Source organism: Oryzias latipes, chromosome 12 (assembly GCF_002234675.1).
Source record: "Oryzias latipes chromosome 12, ASM223467v1".
Taxonomy (NCBI): Eukaryota; Metazoa; Chordata; class Actinopteri; order Beloniformes; family Adrianichthyidae; genus Oryzias; species Oryzias latipes.
Window position 1 is genome coordinate 17160175 of NC_019870.2, and position 18539 is coordinate 17178713.

Here is an 18539-nt window from a genome sequence, read left to right on the forward strand (position 1 = left end):
TCTAACTTTATGAACAGTTAAATGTTAGGATTTTAAAGCTTTTAAGGATCAGATAAATTGAGATTTGAACAAGAATTATTAATGACTGGGTTTAAAATATGCATACTAAATAGTATCTATCTATTCATTTAGCTAAGACTACAATGAAATCATACCATCAAATGATGTTTGTGTTGTTGGCTTATATGATCTAATAATAGCAAAAACTGCATTTCTCACTTCTAAACTGTTCCTTTCAATTTCTAAAAAACAACCACAATCGTCTTCAACACTTTTGTTAGAACCCACAAAATTGTTAAATAGAAATTGTTGAATAGAAGAGTTAGTCATACAGATTTTTTTTAATTATTCATCCAAATTATTTGAACGTTATTCCTGTGAACACATGAAATTTTGGTGATATTTTTGAACAAAACAAAATTAAGTGTTTCTTTTTTTATCAGCTCTAAAGCTCCTGACATTTAATGTAAAAAACAGAATAGAATTGAAGACTTTTCAAAATGTCTTTATTGACTTGTGTTACATCCACAAACATACAGGTCTAGGGTTGGAGGGTACTTAGCATAAAACACACAATGAATGACTTTTAAGGTTTTAATTGAATAAAGAGAGGAGGGAGGAACTAAGGTTTGGCCAAAGGAAGAGAATAAATAGAACAAAACACAGCCTAGCTATCAGTGCTCTAAAACAAAATCAAGAAAATAAAAGTCTCACTGACCTACAGTAAAGACCAAAAGTTTGGACACACCTTCCCGTTCATTCGAATGAGAAGGTGTCTCCGAACTTCTCGTCTGTACTGTATCTACAAAAAGGGAATGAAAACATACAAAAGGTCGCACCAACCAACTTATCTAGTGTGCCTTCCAGAAGACAAGCTACATGAGGTGTACTGGGTACCCTGTCTTACCTGTCCACAAACCTCCCACACTCTCCAGCATAAAGAGACAAAAGCATGGTTATAAAGAGCAACACCCATCAAGTTATCCGGCACATCATCCGTGTCAGGGCTGTTGAGTAACTCAGGGACTGGATTGATATTTTACCCCAGCCAAATCGTTAATTAAAATGAGGTCAATGCCTTCAATAGACAGAGCTGGAAGTACTGCCCCTTTAACCATTCCGGTAACAAGGGATGACTCCAGGTAGATAGTGTGCAATGGAGCAAAAACCAAGTTCGCTCCAATACCCTGAATCATGACAGAAGAACTACATGATGATGCCTTTGTTAAGGATAGAACATCGTCACGGATTATAGACTGTGACCCTCCAGTGAAAAACCCCTGCATGTGACAACTTTTAAAAAAAGTGACAAAAAATCTAAGTCTCTTGAAACATGTGAAACATTTTCAATTGTTTAGTACTGTGAGAAACTACTGTTGATTGATTAATTGACGATATTTTGTGTCTTGCATTCTGAAGTAGATAATATAAAGATTTGTTTTTGTCATTATGTAGGAATCTTCTTTTTTCATAAATCATGTTAATCTTTGTGATTAATCTTAGTCTTAGTCTGTTCCATCTTTTGCCAAACCTACAGAAGGGTCACAACACAACACTTTAGATTTCGCAACACAACACAAAATAACACACTACAAATCATCACAACATTAAAAAAAAAATTTACTCACAACACAAAACAATAACTCACAACACAATAACTCACAACACAATAACTCACAACACAACAACTCACAACACAATAACTCGACACGAAACAATTTTGATTTGATTTGATTTGAAATGGTTTATTTCAAGCAAATTAAGTAGAAATAATACACAACAGCAATATAAACATCAGTTATACATTCATACAGTAACTAATCAAACTTAGGATAATTAGACATATTAATAAATATTGCTTGAAAGGGAGTGGGAGGAAGCGAACTTATATAATCCCACCCCGATTATACTGTAACCATTTCATTACATGATTTATCAATATCCGGTTCCCAGTTTTTTATCAGACAGAATTAAAAATCATAAGATATCGATAAAGCACATGACAAAGATGAATTACTTAAGTATTACGTCAAAAATAACTATTTTAGAAATCAACATGGCAAATGCAGATCAGTCATCTGAAATATATGCAGCTTATGTTACTTATAAAAGCCATTCATATGAATAAAACATAATACTATATTATTAAAGCAGACAACACTACTTCAGGAATTTTCATAGCAATAATTTCATCAAGTATCAAAAGTTAAAAACATGTGCAAAATTATGCTACATTAGGAAAGATTTTTGAATCAATTTATCAAGTTTTGGAGAAAGTGTAGTAATATCATTAAAAGTCAATCAATTTAACAATTTTCAATAAGTGATTAATCATTTGTTTTACTTTTTTTTAAAATATTTTTTTGTATTTTTTTTTTTTTTTTTTTTATAATAAAGAAATGCTGTAGGGGAAGAGTAAAAAGGGTCCATAACTGTCGATTGTCCAAGGTTGGTATTTCTTCTTTTACTGATAACAGCTGATCTCCTGGGTTCAAAACAGAGTTTATAGTTCTCTTCGATGTTATGTCTGCAGACATTAGATTCAGGTCCATATCCTTCTTCAGCTGATATCAGCGACGGTGAAAGTTGAGGTCAAGTTTCTGCAGGTCAGAACTCTGCTGTTATTCAGGTTACGTTAAAGTGATGAATCCACGTGTCATATTTCTTGAAATTATTTGGCTCTTTGGTTTATTACTCCACGTTGTTTCAGACGACCGTGATCAAACACTTTTCAAAGTCTTTCATGGTGTTCACAACCACAACCTTGGACCGGTCCTCTGGACCGAGCGGTTTGACATAAATCCTGCAGCCTTTAACCCAAGTGTTCTCAATCTGCTTACGCTTCCTGAGAAGCCGTGCATGTTTTGAGATTTCAGCATTCCTTCTGGTCAGATGGTCGTTCAGATAAGCAGCCGAACCTTTCAGGTGTTTCTTTTGGGTCATCAAAGCTAGCTTGTGTTTGTGATTCACAAACCTGATGAGGATCGCTGGTTTATCCGTCTCCTTTCTCCTGGGGAGCAGGTGGCAGGTCTCGATGGTATTGAGATCCAGGGAAATCCCTTTAGATGTGAGAAATGAATGTATTTGCTGATCCAGAGACACAGCACCGATCTCCGTATTGGCACTGCTAGCTACGCTAGCGCTAGCATTAGCAGTGCTAGCTCGAGGCTTGATTGGTACTCCAGTGAGAATGACATTATTCATCCTTACTTGGTGTTCCACATCGTCCAGTCTTTTCTCCAGAATCTCGACCTGGTTTTCTCGCTGCTCGTTTTGAGCCCGAAATCTTCGGAACTCTTCCATCATATCCCAAAGGGGCGTTAGCTTAGCCGACACTTGTTCCATAAAAATTTTCAGCGTTTCTTGAATAATGTCAAGAGTCTTTTTGAGATCTTCATATTCCTGGGGTTTCTTCGGGGGCATGGTCAGCTCTCTTTTTTGAAAATCAACCTTTTAAGTAATTTGAAGATAGTCGTATTCGCAGAGAGGCACGCCACGCGTCCTGCCGTGTAACCCGGAACCGGAAGTACACCCAATAACTCACAACACAATAATGTAATGATTTCAAAGAACTGAGACAGACCCAGATGCTGGAACCCGGAAGGAAACAAGGAGTGTAAGGTAAGTTAGATGATTTATGTTTGCAGGACGTAGATCCGATGGCGAGGAGGACGGCTGATGACAGCAGGTGAGTAGTAGAATGAGAAACGTGAATCCTGGCTTGAAGTTGTGGGGTGGCTGGAGGTTTTCTGCAAAGGCTGTGCTGGTGGGTAGGCATGAACAGGAATCGTGGCATGATCGAGGAGGCCCGATAGCTCTAGAGGCGAATCCCAGGTTAACACTCGTGGTGGGTTTGTTTCCTGAAAGTAGTGATGGCCCATTTGACACGGATGCTTTAGCGCGTGGTTCACCTTCATGAAGCAGAGTGGCTCGGCACAATGTTTCGGGGCGTGTGTCAACTAGCGCAGATCACGTGGTTGATGACGTATGACGCGCCAAATGCATCGTTTGGTCGAACCACGATTCAGATGTCACTTGTGTTCGAACACTTGGGCGCGCTTTTCTCTAGAAATACGAAATGAATCCCGAACGTTTCCCGACCAGGTTTATTGTTTCCCCTGTATTTGAATCAGCGTCAGTTCATTGTACTTTACCATGACTCCTGGTAAAAAAAACGTACTGCGGCTCAGGATCATTTCAACTTGATTTCTCCTAATAAAACAATACACTATGAACGTTGTGTATAAAAAAAATACTTCAATAAATCTATAATGGCAAAGTATAAATGTTTAAAAAAATACTAGAATAAATCTACAATGGCAAAAGTGCATCGGTATCAATAGATTTAGCTCACTGGAAAGGTTAATGGGGTTTGTATCCAGGGGTCTTTGGTTCATGGCCAGTATTTTGCTTTTTTTTGCTTTGCATTTATTTTCTTCATGTGATGTGTATTTTGCTGTGTCAAGCACTTCTGATAGAAAACGTCATGTTGTGTTTTTTTACGTTGTTTTTTTTTTTTAAATCAACATTTAGATGTCCAGTCCGCCACAAGATGCCGCTATTCTGCGTGGTTTCAAAGCCCTGAATGGTTGGTTCATTTTTCCGGCACAATTACATGAACCCCAAGGGAAGCTTCATGGGGCTTCTATTCCCATCCCTACCTGAAAGCAAGGTGTAGGAAATTATTAGCTTGAGGCAAACCATCAAGAGCAAGCCCATGAGTGACCAGACTAGGCACCATGGAGGAGCAACGAACTGGCGATATGGATCTCCTTAAGAAGGCTGCTGGTAGATGAGTTGAGTGGAAACAGCTGGGAGTCCTCAGGAGCCGAGCAAAGAGGGGAGGGGGAGGAGAGCTGCCAGAGGCACTATGACAATCAACTCACAACACAATAACTCACAACAGATTAACTCACAGTTATTGTTTCGTGTTGTGAGTTGTTATTTCGTGTTGTGAGTTATTGTGTTGTGAGTTAAAGTGTTGTGTTGTGAGTTATTGTTTCGTGTTTTGAGTTAATTTTTTCGTGTTGTAAGCAAATTTTTTTAGTGTTGTGACGAATTGTGGTGTGCTATTTTGTGTGTAGGTAACAAAGACATTAGCAAGATGTGCCTTGGGTAAGCCGGAGCCAGGTTCTGCAAAGCAATTACGTTTGAGTCACTGATCATCAGTGTGATCACCTCTATTAAAATATATATTTTTTGGCAGTGTTCTGAACTAATCTTAAATTTTTTATTATATGTTCTCCATCATGAGAAAAATGCTATAAAAGCATGTAAAAACACCAAAAACCCAATTTTCATCAGATTGGGTCTTTAAAGGAGTTTTTGTGGTGATTTTGGCTCACACATAGTACCCTTTGTGGTACAACTTGCCACACTCCTTCTGTCATAACTACATTTTCTGTTTTGAATAAACTCTTCGGGCATTCACAAACCTTTTTTATCCCGTTCGGGTCTCAGCGCTGCAGGAGCCCATCCCGGCCACTTGTGGGCGAAGGCGGCGGACATCCTGGACAGGTCACCAGTCTGTCGCAGGGCCCTCTTGGGGCATGTTCTAAACAATGTTTTTAATTTCATTTGTTTTTTTCCCCTCATTTGTTCATGTTTGAAAAAGTCATTGTTACGTGATGTCATACATTATACTTTATTAAGGACAAACACACACAGCTGAAAAACTCTGTGTATGTTTTAAAAAAAAGAATCTTAGAAATAAGAAAATTACAAACATGGCTTTAGAAGTTTTAATTAAATTGAGAGTAGAGCAAATATTCGGAACTTCCGTCCTTCACTTAGCTTCCTCACATATTGCCTCTTGACTGAAGTGCTCAAGTCAATCATCAAAAGGGAAAGAGCAAAGAGTATTTTTGTCAAAATGCACAGCAGCATGCAATTTAAGCTGTATCCAAAACAGAAAAGGGGAAGCTTTTGGTTCAAGTTATTTTTCTCAGTTTTTCTAATAAAGTTCGGAAAAGTACAAAGCACTTTTATTAAAGTTCCACTTCGATCATCTTTTGATCTTTTTTCAAAGTGTTTCCAGTGATCTTTTACTACTTTATTTATGAAGTATTCAGCCAAAATCAAAAAAACCTGTGTCGTTTTTTTACGACATAGTTTCTGCAGAGCAGTAGTAGGAATTTGTCTGAGATGCTTGGTCGAGTTTTATCCCAAGTAAACACTACAACCTGCCTTTTAGATCCCATTCCCACTTCACTTTTTAAAACATTTTATGGATTCTTTGAGTCAGAGCTTTTAAACATAGTTAACTGCTCTCTTCAGACGGGGGTCTTCCCCTCTGCCTGTAAGACGGCAGTGGTGAGGTCCCTTCTGAAGAAGAGTCAATTAGATCCAAAAAATCTGGATAACTATAGACCCGTATCCAACTTACCATTTTTAAGTAAAATTATAGAAAAAAGTGTCGCTACTCAACTGCATGAGTTTTTAAATGGCAAGAAAATTTTAGAAAAATATCAGTCTGGTTTTAGGACAAACCATAGTACAGAGACGGCTCTTTCAAAGATCGTTAATGATCTTAGATTAAACTATGACTCACAGAAACTTTCTGTTCTGGTGCTACTGGATCTTAGTGCCGCTTTTGATACAGTAGATCACCAGATTTTATTAGACAGACTTAGCAGTTTAGTCGGCCTCTCTGGAAATGTTCTTAAGTGGTTTTACTCTTACCTTACAGATCGACACTTTTATGTAAGTATGGATACGTGCTCTTCAGGAATCCATGAAATAAGTTGTGGGGTTCCCCAAGGATCGATTTTAGGGCCAACACTGTTTAATTTATATATGTTGCCTCTTGGGGATGTCATCAGGAGACACGGCGCTGACTTTCACAGCCATGCTGATGATACACAGCTTTACAACCCGGTGTCTCCTGTGACCTTAAACCTGTTAACACTCTTTTAAATTGCATTTTAGATATTAAGTCATGGATGGCAGAAAACTTCTTGCAGCTCAACCAGGACAAAACTGAAGTTCTAATCATCGGTTCTGAAGACAAGAGAGAGATGATTTTATCACATCTTCATAATTGTAAACCTTTTCAATTTGTGAGAAACCTGGGCGTACTTTTCGACTCTGAGCTAACTTTTATCCCACACAAAAAAAATGTCGTTAAGACAGGATTTTACCATCTTAAAAACATCCGTCCAGAGTCCGTCCGTTCCTCTCTCTTGCCAGCACAGAGGTGCTAATGCATGCTTTTATTTTCAGTCGTTTAGATTATTGTAATGCCCTGCTCTCTGGTTTACCAAAAAAGTCTATTTTAAATCTACAACTATTCCAGAACTCTGCGGCATGAGTTCTGACGAGGACCAGGGGGCGGGAACACATTACACCGGTTTTAAAAATCGCTGCATTGGTTCCCTGTGCGTTTCAGGATTGATTTCAAAATTCTTTTAATGGTTAATAAATGTTTTTATGGTCTTGGGCCTTCTTATTTAAATGATATTATTTTAAAATATGACCCCTCCCGGACCCTGAGGTCCTCCGGTGCTGGCCTCTTAGTTGTTCCGAAGGCGAGGACCAAAACGTATCGTGAGGCTTCGTTCTGCCATTATGGTCCTCGCCAGTGGAACAGCCTGCCGGAGAATCTCAGGGCCACAGAGACTGTAGAAGTTTTTAAGAAGAGGCTCAAGACCCACCTTTTTAATTTAGCTTTTAGTTGATTTTAACTGCTAATTTATTCTATTAGTTTTAGTACAGGCTATTTTATGTATTTATTTTCATTTTATCCATCTTATTCTCAATTTTACGTTTTTATATAAATCTTATGTTTTTAATTTTAGTATCTTATCATGATTTTAGCCCCAGTGTTTCTTGTGGGAATCTTTTCCTCCAGAGCTTGCCAGCTTGGTCAGCGGTTGTTGCTGCAGTTCTTGCCCTTGCTGGGGCAGCTGGGGTCTAATTTTGCAGCTTCACAGCTGTGGAGTGGACCCTAGTGTTGTCCCAGTCTGGGTGGGTGCTGTGGCGATGTTCCAATGGCCAGGCTGGCTCCTGGTATGAAGGGATTCCCAAATACTGTTTCCTCACAGCAGAGCCAAGCCATACTTATTTGTTTGTTTGTTTGCTTATTTATTTATTTAGAGTTACACGTGGGGGCCATGGGTCATGTGTTTTAACGGAGGGGAGTGGGAAGGGGGAAGGGTGGGTTGGGTTTTTACTGTAATATTGTGTGTTTTCTGTTTTTAATGTTAAAGCGCTTCGAGCTGCACAAAATGCATGAGAAGCGCTATTTTATAAATAAAGTTTGATTTGATTTGATTTAATTTGTGGGCAGGGCCGATGGTAAGTCCGCCCCCACTTTACCCACCTGTTAAAATTATTTTACTTATTGCCCCTTATACTCCCAATCTAACATTACCAGAGCAACAAGAATGGCAACCCTTTAACAATTTTAGCCAATATCGAATCATCTGCAATAAATAAACCTGTATAGATTTAATAATTAAAAATAATATATCGTGTTTGTCTGTAAGAATTAACACAAAGATATCTTGGATTAACTTCTCAGGGATTTGAAGCTCATTCAATCCTTTTATCCTCCCATTATTTCGGATTATCAGTACATTATCGCTCATAAAGTCCCTGTTTACACATTTCACGCACCACATAAAGACGTGATGCTTTGATGATCCACAATGATGATGCACATCAGTGGCTAATGAAAAACAAAACATGTCACAGGTAAGACTAAATCAGCGTGTTAATTACTCAGATAATGTGAACAAAACCGGTAAACAAACTGAAGGTCCAGAAGGGCAAAGGGGGGGTCTTACCTGCAACATTTCCATAGAGAATGCTGATTAGCTGGGGCTCATTTAAGGGGGCTATAAATACTCCTAAATTAATTTCATACTTTGTTTAACCCCACCCTTAAGCACTGGCTTTGTGTGAAATAATGATGAGAGCCCAGGGGTCCCATTAAGCCTCTGACTCATACCGATAAATCCACTTGCCACTACAGTACAGCCCAGGCGGACTTGCCTATAAATACAAGTGACAGCCACAGCATTGAGACATTTGTCCTCGACGACCTGCGTCTTGTCCAACTTGTGAAGCTGATCACCTGAACTGATGAGACAGGTCTTGACAGGAAGACATGTCTGATCTTTACTGCCTGTTCGGCTCTGCATGAAGAAGGCGATACAGAGAGGCAGAGTCATTTCGAACTGCACTGTGAGACTGATGACTTCCAAAGACAGATTTGAGTGGGCTGTACTTTCTGCAGTAGACTGTGATTATTGTATCCCTAAAACAATCCATGCTCACTCAGAAGAGTTAATGCAACTTGCTGTAGGAAGTGGCTTTGCTGCAAGGATAAACTCAATTCATCTCTTGTTATGCAAGTCTGTATTTTTTCCTCCATCACTTGGCTGAATTCTGACGTGCTGTGCCAAGTGTCCCGAAGAGGAAAAAAAAAGTATAAATGGGGACAAATTTGCATTTTTTTTTTACTTATACCACCACACAGTCGCTTGATGCTACTTGATGCATGAATGTAGGGATGTCAGTGTGGGGAACAAAAAGATTGATGTCACTCCCCACAGAGGCAAATCTATCTGACATGACAGTTCAATTTTTAGAGAACAATCCAAAAAGATTGACATGAATGTAAAATTCTCATACATTGTTGTTCCTCTGACAGCAGAGATTTGATAGAATCCTACTTTTTAGAGTACACACGTGTTCATCTAACCATTGTATCCTCTGACTTTAACAATTTCAATTTTTATCCTTAAATTAAATTATGCCTGTTTTCTTGTACCAAGGCAGATTTTTTTAATAAGCATCTCAAATTCACTGTCAATTATATTTTTTTCATTTAAATTGCTGATAGTTTTTGGATTATGGATGGGCTAAACAAAACAAGGCTCCCTAAAAGGTGAAGGTATACACATGTTTAGACTTAATGTAAGAAAAAATGGAAATACAAAAGTTTACCACGAGATTTTGTAAACAAGAAATTGAAGATAATCATATACATTAGTTAAAGAAAGAGCGATGCATTTAAGGCGTCCACATCCCAAACAGAAGCAGCTGCTGGAATGAACTGACAACACTTTGGAAACAGAGAAGAAATATTAAACTGAACACTAATGATAAACATAAAAATTATGACAGGAGAAGTAGATTTTTTTATCTGTGCTGATAAAGTTTTTGTCATTAGGTAAACTTTTCCAACAGCTCGTTAACGCAAATTTCTGATCAGCCAATCACATGGCAGATACTCAATACGTAATGGTCCAGATGATCTGCTGCAGTGCAAACTGAGCATCAGAATGGGGAAGAAAGGGGATTTAAGTGACTTTGAATGTGGTATGGTTGTTGGCAGTATTTCCAGCTACTGGTGGGTATTTCAAAAACTGCTGATCTACCAGGATTTTCACCTACTACCATCTCAAGGGTTAACAGAGAATGGTTCAAAAAAGAGAAAATATCCAGTCAGCAGCAGTTCTGTGGGTGGAATTATCGTACCTTGTTACAGTAATGCCAGAGGTCAGAGGAGATTGGCCAGACTGGTTCCATTTGATAAAAAGGCAACAGTAACTCACTAGTTAAAACCGAGGTCTGCAGAAGAGCATCTCTGAATGCACAACACGTCCAACCTTGAGGCAGATGGGCTACAGCAGCAATAGACCTCACCAGGTGCCACCCTTTTCAGCCAAGAACAGAAAACTGAGGCTACAATTCACAGAGACTCACCAAAATTGGACAAAAGAAGATTGGAAAAACGTTGCCCTGTCTGATGAGTTTCCAGTTCTGCTGCCACACCCACTTAAAATCATGGATCCATCCTGCCTTGTTTCAACAGCTCAGGCTGGTGGTGGTGGTGTAATGGTGTGGGGGATATATTGTTGGCACACTTTGGGCCCCTTAGTACCAATTGGTTACAATGCCACAGCCTACTTGACTATGGTTGGTGACCATGTCCATCCCTTTATGACCACAGTGTTCCCATCTTCTGATGGCTACTTCCAACAGGATGAAGGCGCCATGTCATAAAGCTGGAATCCCCTCAGACTGGTTTCTTTAACATGACGATGAGTTCTCTGTACTCAAATGGCCTCCACAGTCACCAGATCTCAAACCAATAGATCACCTTTGGGATGTGGTGGAACGATAGATTAGCATCATGGATGTGCAGCAGACAAATCTGCAGCAACTGCATGGTGCTATCATGTCAGCAGCCAGGTTCTGCAAAGCGATTACGTTTGAGTCACTGATGATCAGAGTGTGATTACCTCTAGTAGAAAAGATCATTTTTGGCATTGTTCTGCCCTATCCAAGGGAGTTCCCAGAGATGCTCAGCACTTGTTGGCTCTTTTGCCTTCACTCTGCGGTCCAGTTCACCCCAAACCATCTCCATTGGGTTCAGTTCCGGTGACTGAGGAGGCCAGTGTTATGTGGTGGTGGTGGTGCTGCTGCTGCTGCTGCCGCCGCCACTCTGCTCACCTGGCAGGTGATGCCAATGGTCTTGATCAGCACCTGCCAGGTATTTAAGTCAGGGGAGGCCTCAACCAAAGGAGAGGTATGCAGACAAACAAAGCCCTACTTTGCGCAGCGCAGCGACGGAGGCTGAGTTGGAGCTGTGCTGGTTGGTTTGTTTTCTCTTTTGATTCCCTCTTGTTCCTCAGCAGTCTTATACTGCTGGGTTTTGTGATTTCAGTTTGGGGTTGGACCTTGGTAGTCTTATTTGTGGGCTTTGTTTGTTTCTTTCATTGGTTAGATTTTGTTAGGCAGCCTTAACAGGGAGCTGCTGACTCCGACGGTCATGGTGGCTGGGTCAGTTGTCTCCCTGACTTATTTCATGTTTGGCCAAGGCTCCAATCCCTCTGTTTTGTCTTTTGTTGGGACCAGCACAGTAATTTATTTATGTTTTGCAGGACACAGGTTCTTTCTTCCTCTAAATAAACTGTGATCCTAAACTTATTTGGTCTCCATCTTTCATATGTTTTGGCCCCTTTGTGATTTCCCCTAGACTGGGACAGGTTTGCCTGTTGGGGCCGTTACAGCCAGGTCATCTGGCGCAGCACCCCATCACTCTCCTTCTAGGCCAAATAGCCCGGTAGGGAAAAGCTAAAAAAAAACAAACAAAAAAAACGGAATCAGGGAAATAACTAAGAAACCTCAGGGGTGTCCACATGAAGGAGGGATCCTCCCCCAGGATGGACAGGCGATTACCAGAACTCATAGAGAAGAATTGACTTATCTAACTCTACAACTCTACAACTACATATTTAACCCTTGTGCTATCCTAGGCACTTTAACGTTGGGAGTTGGGTCATCTAGACCCACTAGACAGTGCACTGAACCTTTTTTCTTCAATGATTTGTGATCTTCACTGGTGTCCATGGATTACATGAAATCTTTCTAGATTTATCTACCTTTGTTATGGTAGGAATAACACCTCAATGTAAGGGTGAGGAAAAGAGGGAGTGGGAAAAGAGGAACAGTACATGAATTGCACTGCACCAAACAGAGGGAACTAAATGATGAATAATTATCAAGAATAGAGAAGAGAGGAAGGGTAGAAGTAGATGAGAAGAGGACAGAACCCCAGTGCACCATAGCTACCCCAGCTTCAACTTCTAGCAGCCTACTAACAACTACTTAAGTTTAATTTAAACACATTAAAATTAAGTTAAGTAATCTCAGAATAATAGCTAGTCTGACAATAAGCCTGTCCAAAGAGGAATGTTTTAAGTCTAACTTTGAATATAGAAACTGTGTCGGCCTCTCTTACATGAGCTGGGAGCTTATTCCATAAAACAGGGGCTTGATGGTTAAAAGCTATACCTCCAACTTACCTTTACTTATTCTAGGAAACGCAAGCAGTCCTGCATTTTGGGAGCGAAGTGTCCTGTTTGGGTGGTACGGGACTATGAGGTCCTTAATATAGGATGGGGCCATACCATGTAAGGCCTTATAGGTTAACAGGAGGATATTGAACTTGATTCTAGAATCAACTGGGAGCCAGTGAAGTGAAGCTAACACATGAGTGATGTGATCTCTTCTGCTAGTTCCAGCTAACAATCTAGCTGCTGCGTTCTGAACAAGCTGGAGACTTCTTAAGGAACTCTTAGGACACGCTGCTAACAAGGAGTTACAGAAATCCAGCCTAGACGTAACAAACGCATGGATGAGTTTTTCAGCATCGCTCTTAGAAAGTATATTTCTGATCTTAGCAATATTCCACAGGTGAAAAAATGTAGTTCTACGTGCCTGAGATATGTGAACCTTAAATGATAAATCCTGGTCAAAAAAAACCCCAAGGTTTCTAACTGTGGAATTGGAGGCTATACTTACACCATAAAGGGAGACTGTCTGAGCAGACAGAGCATCTCTGAGGTTTTTAGGATCCAGTATAATGACCTCAGTTCTTACCCAAACCACCTAAAATACTTTTTTTAATGTTGTAATTTTCTTTTGTCCACAAGAACCATAGAATAATAATAAATAAATAAAACTAGTGTATAAATAGTGATGTTTAAAGATCATGTGATTAAGCATGATGTAAGTGTAAATAGTTGTACATTTCTTTTTATAAATAAATTTTGTTTATAGGGTTAAAATAAAATGATTTTCTATCCTTATTATTTCTAACGCTTTCCTAAATATATTATAGTCACGTTTTATAATAATAAAAATTACTGTTATTAGAAAATGATTATTTTATATAATAATAATAACAATACTACTACTACTAATATTATTATTATCGTCATCATCATTATTACATGTTTTATCAATCTGTTAAACGTTGCAGGATCACCAATATTGAAGTGACGGATACAAAAATAAAAAAAATAACTAAAAGTTGAACACGTTTCTTCATCGAAATGGCTTATAGCGATTTCTAACAGGTTCAACACTAAACCGCAATAGCTAAACAGAAAATCATATCTGGTAATGATACACAAATTTAATAATTCAGTTTATGTGTATAAAATAAAACGTATCAACCTAATCACTTTTTTCCTCGTTTTTTTAATTGGCAACTTCGGTTGTTTCCATAAACAACATTCACCAAGCAGTTGTTCGTAACACTTTCGCCAATTAAAATAAAATCAAATAAAGTAAACAAATCGTTACTCTACATTTAAATTTTTTAGGTATAATATTCTACATAACATACTAAATTTTACAGGTTGAAGTCATTTTATTAACGTTTTAGAATTGCATAGAAAGTGCTGACTAGCTGCGCCGTTTAATTTACTTTCTTAACAGCATGGCGGCCCTCTGCAGAGTCAGGTTGCAGGCTCTTCGATGAACTGTTGGAGTTTATTAATACATTGGGATAACTGCCTGCCTTCTGCTCACCACAACGCCATCACTGTACTGTCAGTACTCATTTTTTAAGGCCAGTATCTATTTTTTAAGTGTTTCGAAGATGTATCGGCGCGGAGCTGCAAAGAGGGACCACAACAACAAACCAGCGAAGAAGGATGTGAGCGACAGCGACAAATACGCCGACCTGCTTGTTTTCGGCTATGCCTGCAAACTGTTCCGGGATGACGAAAAGGCTCTTTACCACGAATATGGAAAGCATCTTATCCCATGGATGGGGGACAAGAGCATCATGATTGATAGGTCGGTTGAACAAACTTAGACCGAAACCTTATGCTAACCATCTCTGCTAGCCTGTTTCAAAATTCAAGGGACAAGTCGGATGTTTTATGCCGTAAGCTTTGGAAAACCTGTACATGACAAACAATGAGATGCTTTCTTCCTGCTAACTTGTCTTATGATGTCTTGAACTTTCAACAAATGTTGTCTGATATCTACAATAACATGCTAACATGCAGATGGCTAAAGTTAGCCTCAACAGGCCTATAAATACGCATGCGCACACTGAAAGCAAAACTAAAATGGAAATCAATAAATTATTTTTCCATATTTGAACTATTTTGTGTCCTTTTTAAAGTAGGCTTTGCATTTTAGCATGTTTGGAGAACTTCCTGTGGAGATATCAGTTTTATATTGAATATTTGCATTAAAGTTTTGCCTAACTTTATATTTTTTTCCTGTCATTTTCTTCTTGCCTTAAATGTTGAGGTGTTTCAAATGCCTTGTTGTATTTTGCAACATTAGAGCAAAATCTAACCGGAATGGGTCCCTGTAATCAAGGTGGTTCAAAATATTAATCTGGTTTGTGCTTTCACTCAGTTAAAAAATCACCTTTTTTAAAGTGAATATATAGGTAATATGCTTTATATAGAAAACACTATAGTTTCCCATATTTTAAACATTTAAATCACCTTGGTCTGCAGTGACCCAGCTTATATTTCATTTGTGCACAGTTTGTATGTGTGTCTTTATCACATAACCCGGTTTTTCCCCAGCAAGTTAGGCTTAGGGGTCCTTCCAAACCCCGAATGCCCTCCACAGCCTCCCATTTCTTTGTCTCCATGAAGAAACTACAACAGAGCGATGCCGTAGAGGGACGAACCTTGGAAAATGTCGTCCATTTGGGTTCTTACGGATAGGTATTTATGTGCTCGGGTTTGTGTGAATGTAACTTTCTTTGCAGATGTAGAAGTAATGATGAATGTTACAGGGGGGGATTTGAACCCTGTAAGGTAAGAGGCGAGTTGTTATTGTTTTCTTTTTATTTTTTTTTTCTTCCATTTTTCTTCTTTATTCATATGAAGGGTCCTGGATTGGGAAAAAAAAAACTAAAAGACCATATTAATAGAAAATACTTATATGTTGTATTAAAACAACAACAACCAAATTTTAGGCTTGTAGAACATTCTCTGAAAACATAAAGTTGAAATCTTGTATAATTGGTTTTTTTTTATGTCCCACAATCATATTAGTCAAAAATGTGTCGACTCCCTTTTCTCTAATCCTGTTTATCATTCAACAGATACGATGGCCGTGGTCACTTACATGACCTGTCAGAGTATGACAGCGGGTCATGGAATACATCCTACCAGCTGTCAGAAGAGGAGGCCAGGATTGAGGCCCTTTGTGATGAAGAGAGGTACCTGGCTCTGCACACTGACCTCTTAGAGGAGGAGGCTAGACAAGGTGAGTTTCTTAACACTTCAGACTATTAAACACACAAACAATCCTTCCACATTTTAAGTTATTTCAGTATTATCTTGACATAACAGTTTAATAAACGCTGCTTTAAGCCTCTCTGCTAATTGTTTGTTATAAATATAGCATCCAAGTTTGGGTTTATTGACACTTAAGTTTCTTGATTTTTTTTTTTATTAAACCCTCTTGTTTTCTTTTATCAAATGTTGCAACTTAATAGAATAAAAACATGTTTTAGAGCAAAGAATACAGAAACTTGTAATATTTGGATCCCACAGTTCATCTGGAAAGTTTCTGTCGCTTTTTTGTTTGAGGTACATCTTTATATTCCTAAGCTGTAAGATCGCTTACATGACAGTAAATGTTAGAGCAAACGTGAAAACCAAAAGACATTTTTTTAGACCTCCAAGACAAGGTTGTCTCGGGGCACGAATGTGGGGAAGGGAGCGGTGCCACAAAGGTTCCCATAAGCTTAGCGGATCACTTGTCCATAATGGAGGAAGTCTAAAACCACAAGGAATTTTTGTAGAGCTCTTCAACCATCCGACTTGAGCAATTGTCAGAGGGAAACCAAGAATTTCATGATCGACCAGTCAGAGCACTATTTCCTATGTGTAGAGAGGAAAAGTTTCTTTACAGAAACCACTCCTTAGTGAGAGGTGATGCGGAACCATCTGGAGTTAGTTAAACCTGAAAGACTCTCAGGCTATTAGAAACAAAATTCTCCAAGTCAACTCTTTAACATCAGTGCCAAGTGAACCAAAAGAATCTTACTAACATCATTCATTACAGTGAAGCACAGTGGTGGCAGCATCATGTTGTGGGGGTAGTCGGCTTACTGCAGAGGTGGGCACTGAGGGCCGCATTCCTGCATGTTTTCCAGCATACCCTGCTCTGGCATGTTCTAATTGGCTGGACACACCTGAACCAGGTAATCAGCCATGAGTAGGGCAAGACTATCTGGAAATCATGCAGACACACCGGCCCTCGAGGCCTGGAATTGCCCACCCCTGGCTTACTGCTACTTGACTACAGACCAGAGAGAACAGTTGATGAAAAGCCATGAATAGACGTTTTTTGTTGAGTTTCGGGACAAAGTTTTTTTTACTTTTCTTGTATTCACTTGTGTGAACTACTTCTGTATTTCAAACGTAACTTTTATAAAGTTTATAAAATATTTTTAATGAAATAAAATGGTGTGGGAAGATTGAATGCTGTAAAAAACTTTCCAGATTCACTAAAGGTTTTTCCAGATGTTTTCCTTTTCTAAAGAACAGACAATGTATGTGTTTTGCTCAATGTTTTCCAGGTCAGTTTGAGTTAAACATTAAGTACTAATATATTGTAGTAAATGTACAGAAGGACCAAGGACACAAAACTCCCAAAAGAGAGTTTACAAAGTGACAAAAGTTTAGCTCTGAACACCTAAAGTGAAACTCATTCCTTTCAGTCGCTTAACATGACTAAACGGGATTGAAGATACATTTTTGTTATTTGTGCCTGTTCTTTAGAACTTTTCATAATTATGTGGAGGTTACGCTAAAAGCTTTTTAATTTGTTAAGAAACATAATCCCGTCAAATGACATAAAAAAATTAAAAAGAAACAAAAAAGTTCAAAAGGAAAAAAATCGTAATATTTAAAGGGTTGTAGGGATTTTTTTTCCAAGTGTAAACCTAAACTATGTATATAATTTAATAGTAAAGCTTCTCTTGTTGCTTTAAACTCGAAATGTACAAAGCAACGTGCTTGGAAAAGTACATTTGGATGCAGAGACTCTAACCAGTTTCATAAAAAATGGGAATCTCTGAGGGATAAAGTGAACATCAATGTAATGCTTTTTGCAGAGAGCAACACTTAAATGGTTTGATAGAGAAAAACAATCATTAATGTGTTATCAAACGAATTCCTGTTATCACGTCATTTTCCCTGTGTTGTTAGACGTCTTCAGATAAGGCCATTTGAATTCTATACCACTGTTCAAAATGTTCAAACAGGAAATGAAAATAAACACACAAAGTTAAGAGTTTAGTGAGGGTCAGGCACAGGGAAGGTAATAGAAATTCAATTTTTTTAAGAAGGTAGAGGAATTTATATTGGAGGAGACGTGAAAATGGATTATGGATCAAACAAAGTAAAAAAATATGTAATTAACTTTGAAAGAATTCGATTGAACAAACCTGAAGAGCTGAAGGTAAAAACCAAATCTTTGTAGAAAGTCAGCAGTTGGGAAGAAAACAGGTGAAATGAAACAGATTTATGCATGCAAGTCAAATTCAGACAAAAGAAATCACAAATTAAATGACAGAAGTTCATTAAATGTAGTTTATGCTAAATCTTTGCCAAATAAAATTTGGCACTTCAACAAAATAAACATAGTGACACTTTAACTCCGATTTTCTTTTTTTTGTATAGTTTGAGTGTAAATGAAGGTTGTACGATATTCCAAACACATTTGTTTTGATTAGAGTTGGATGCTTAGAT

General features: G+C 38.5%; 1 protein-coding gene across 2 annotated transcripts in view; it reads left to right on the forward strand.

Moving 5' to 3' along the window:
• The first annotated feature begins 14162 nt into the window (after positions 1-14162).
• Positions 14163-18539, forward strand: part of sfswap (splicing factor SWAP) — a 62056-nt gene continuing 57679 nt past the window's right edge. The window contains exons 1-2 of one of the 2 annotated variants that reach the window (XM_011481916.1): positions 14163-14601; positions 15881-16044. In XM_011481916.1, coding sequence (XP_011480218.1) covers positions 14402-14601; positions 15881-16044 — 364 coding nt within the window. In that variant the 5' untranslated portion in view covers positions 14163-14401. Of the gene's footprint in view, positions 15498-15880; positions 16045-18539 lie in introns of both variants that reach the window. The other variant, XM_020707781.1, reaches the window with a different exon arrangement.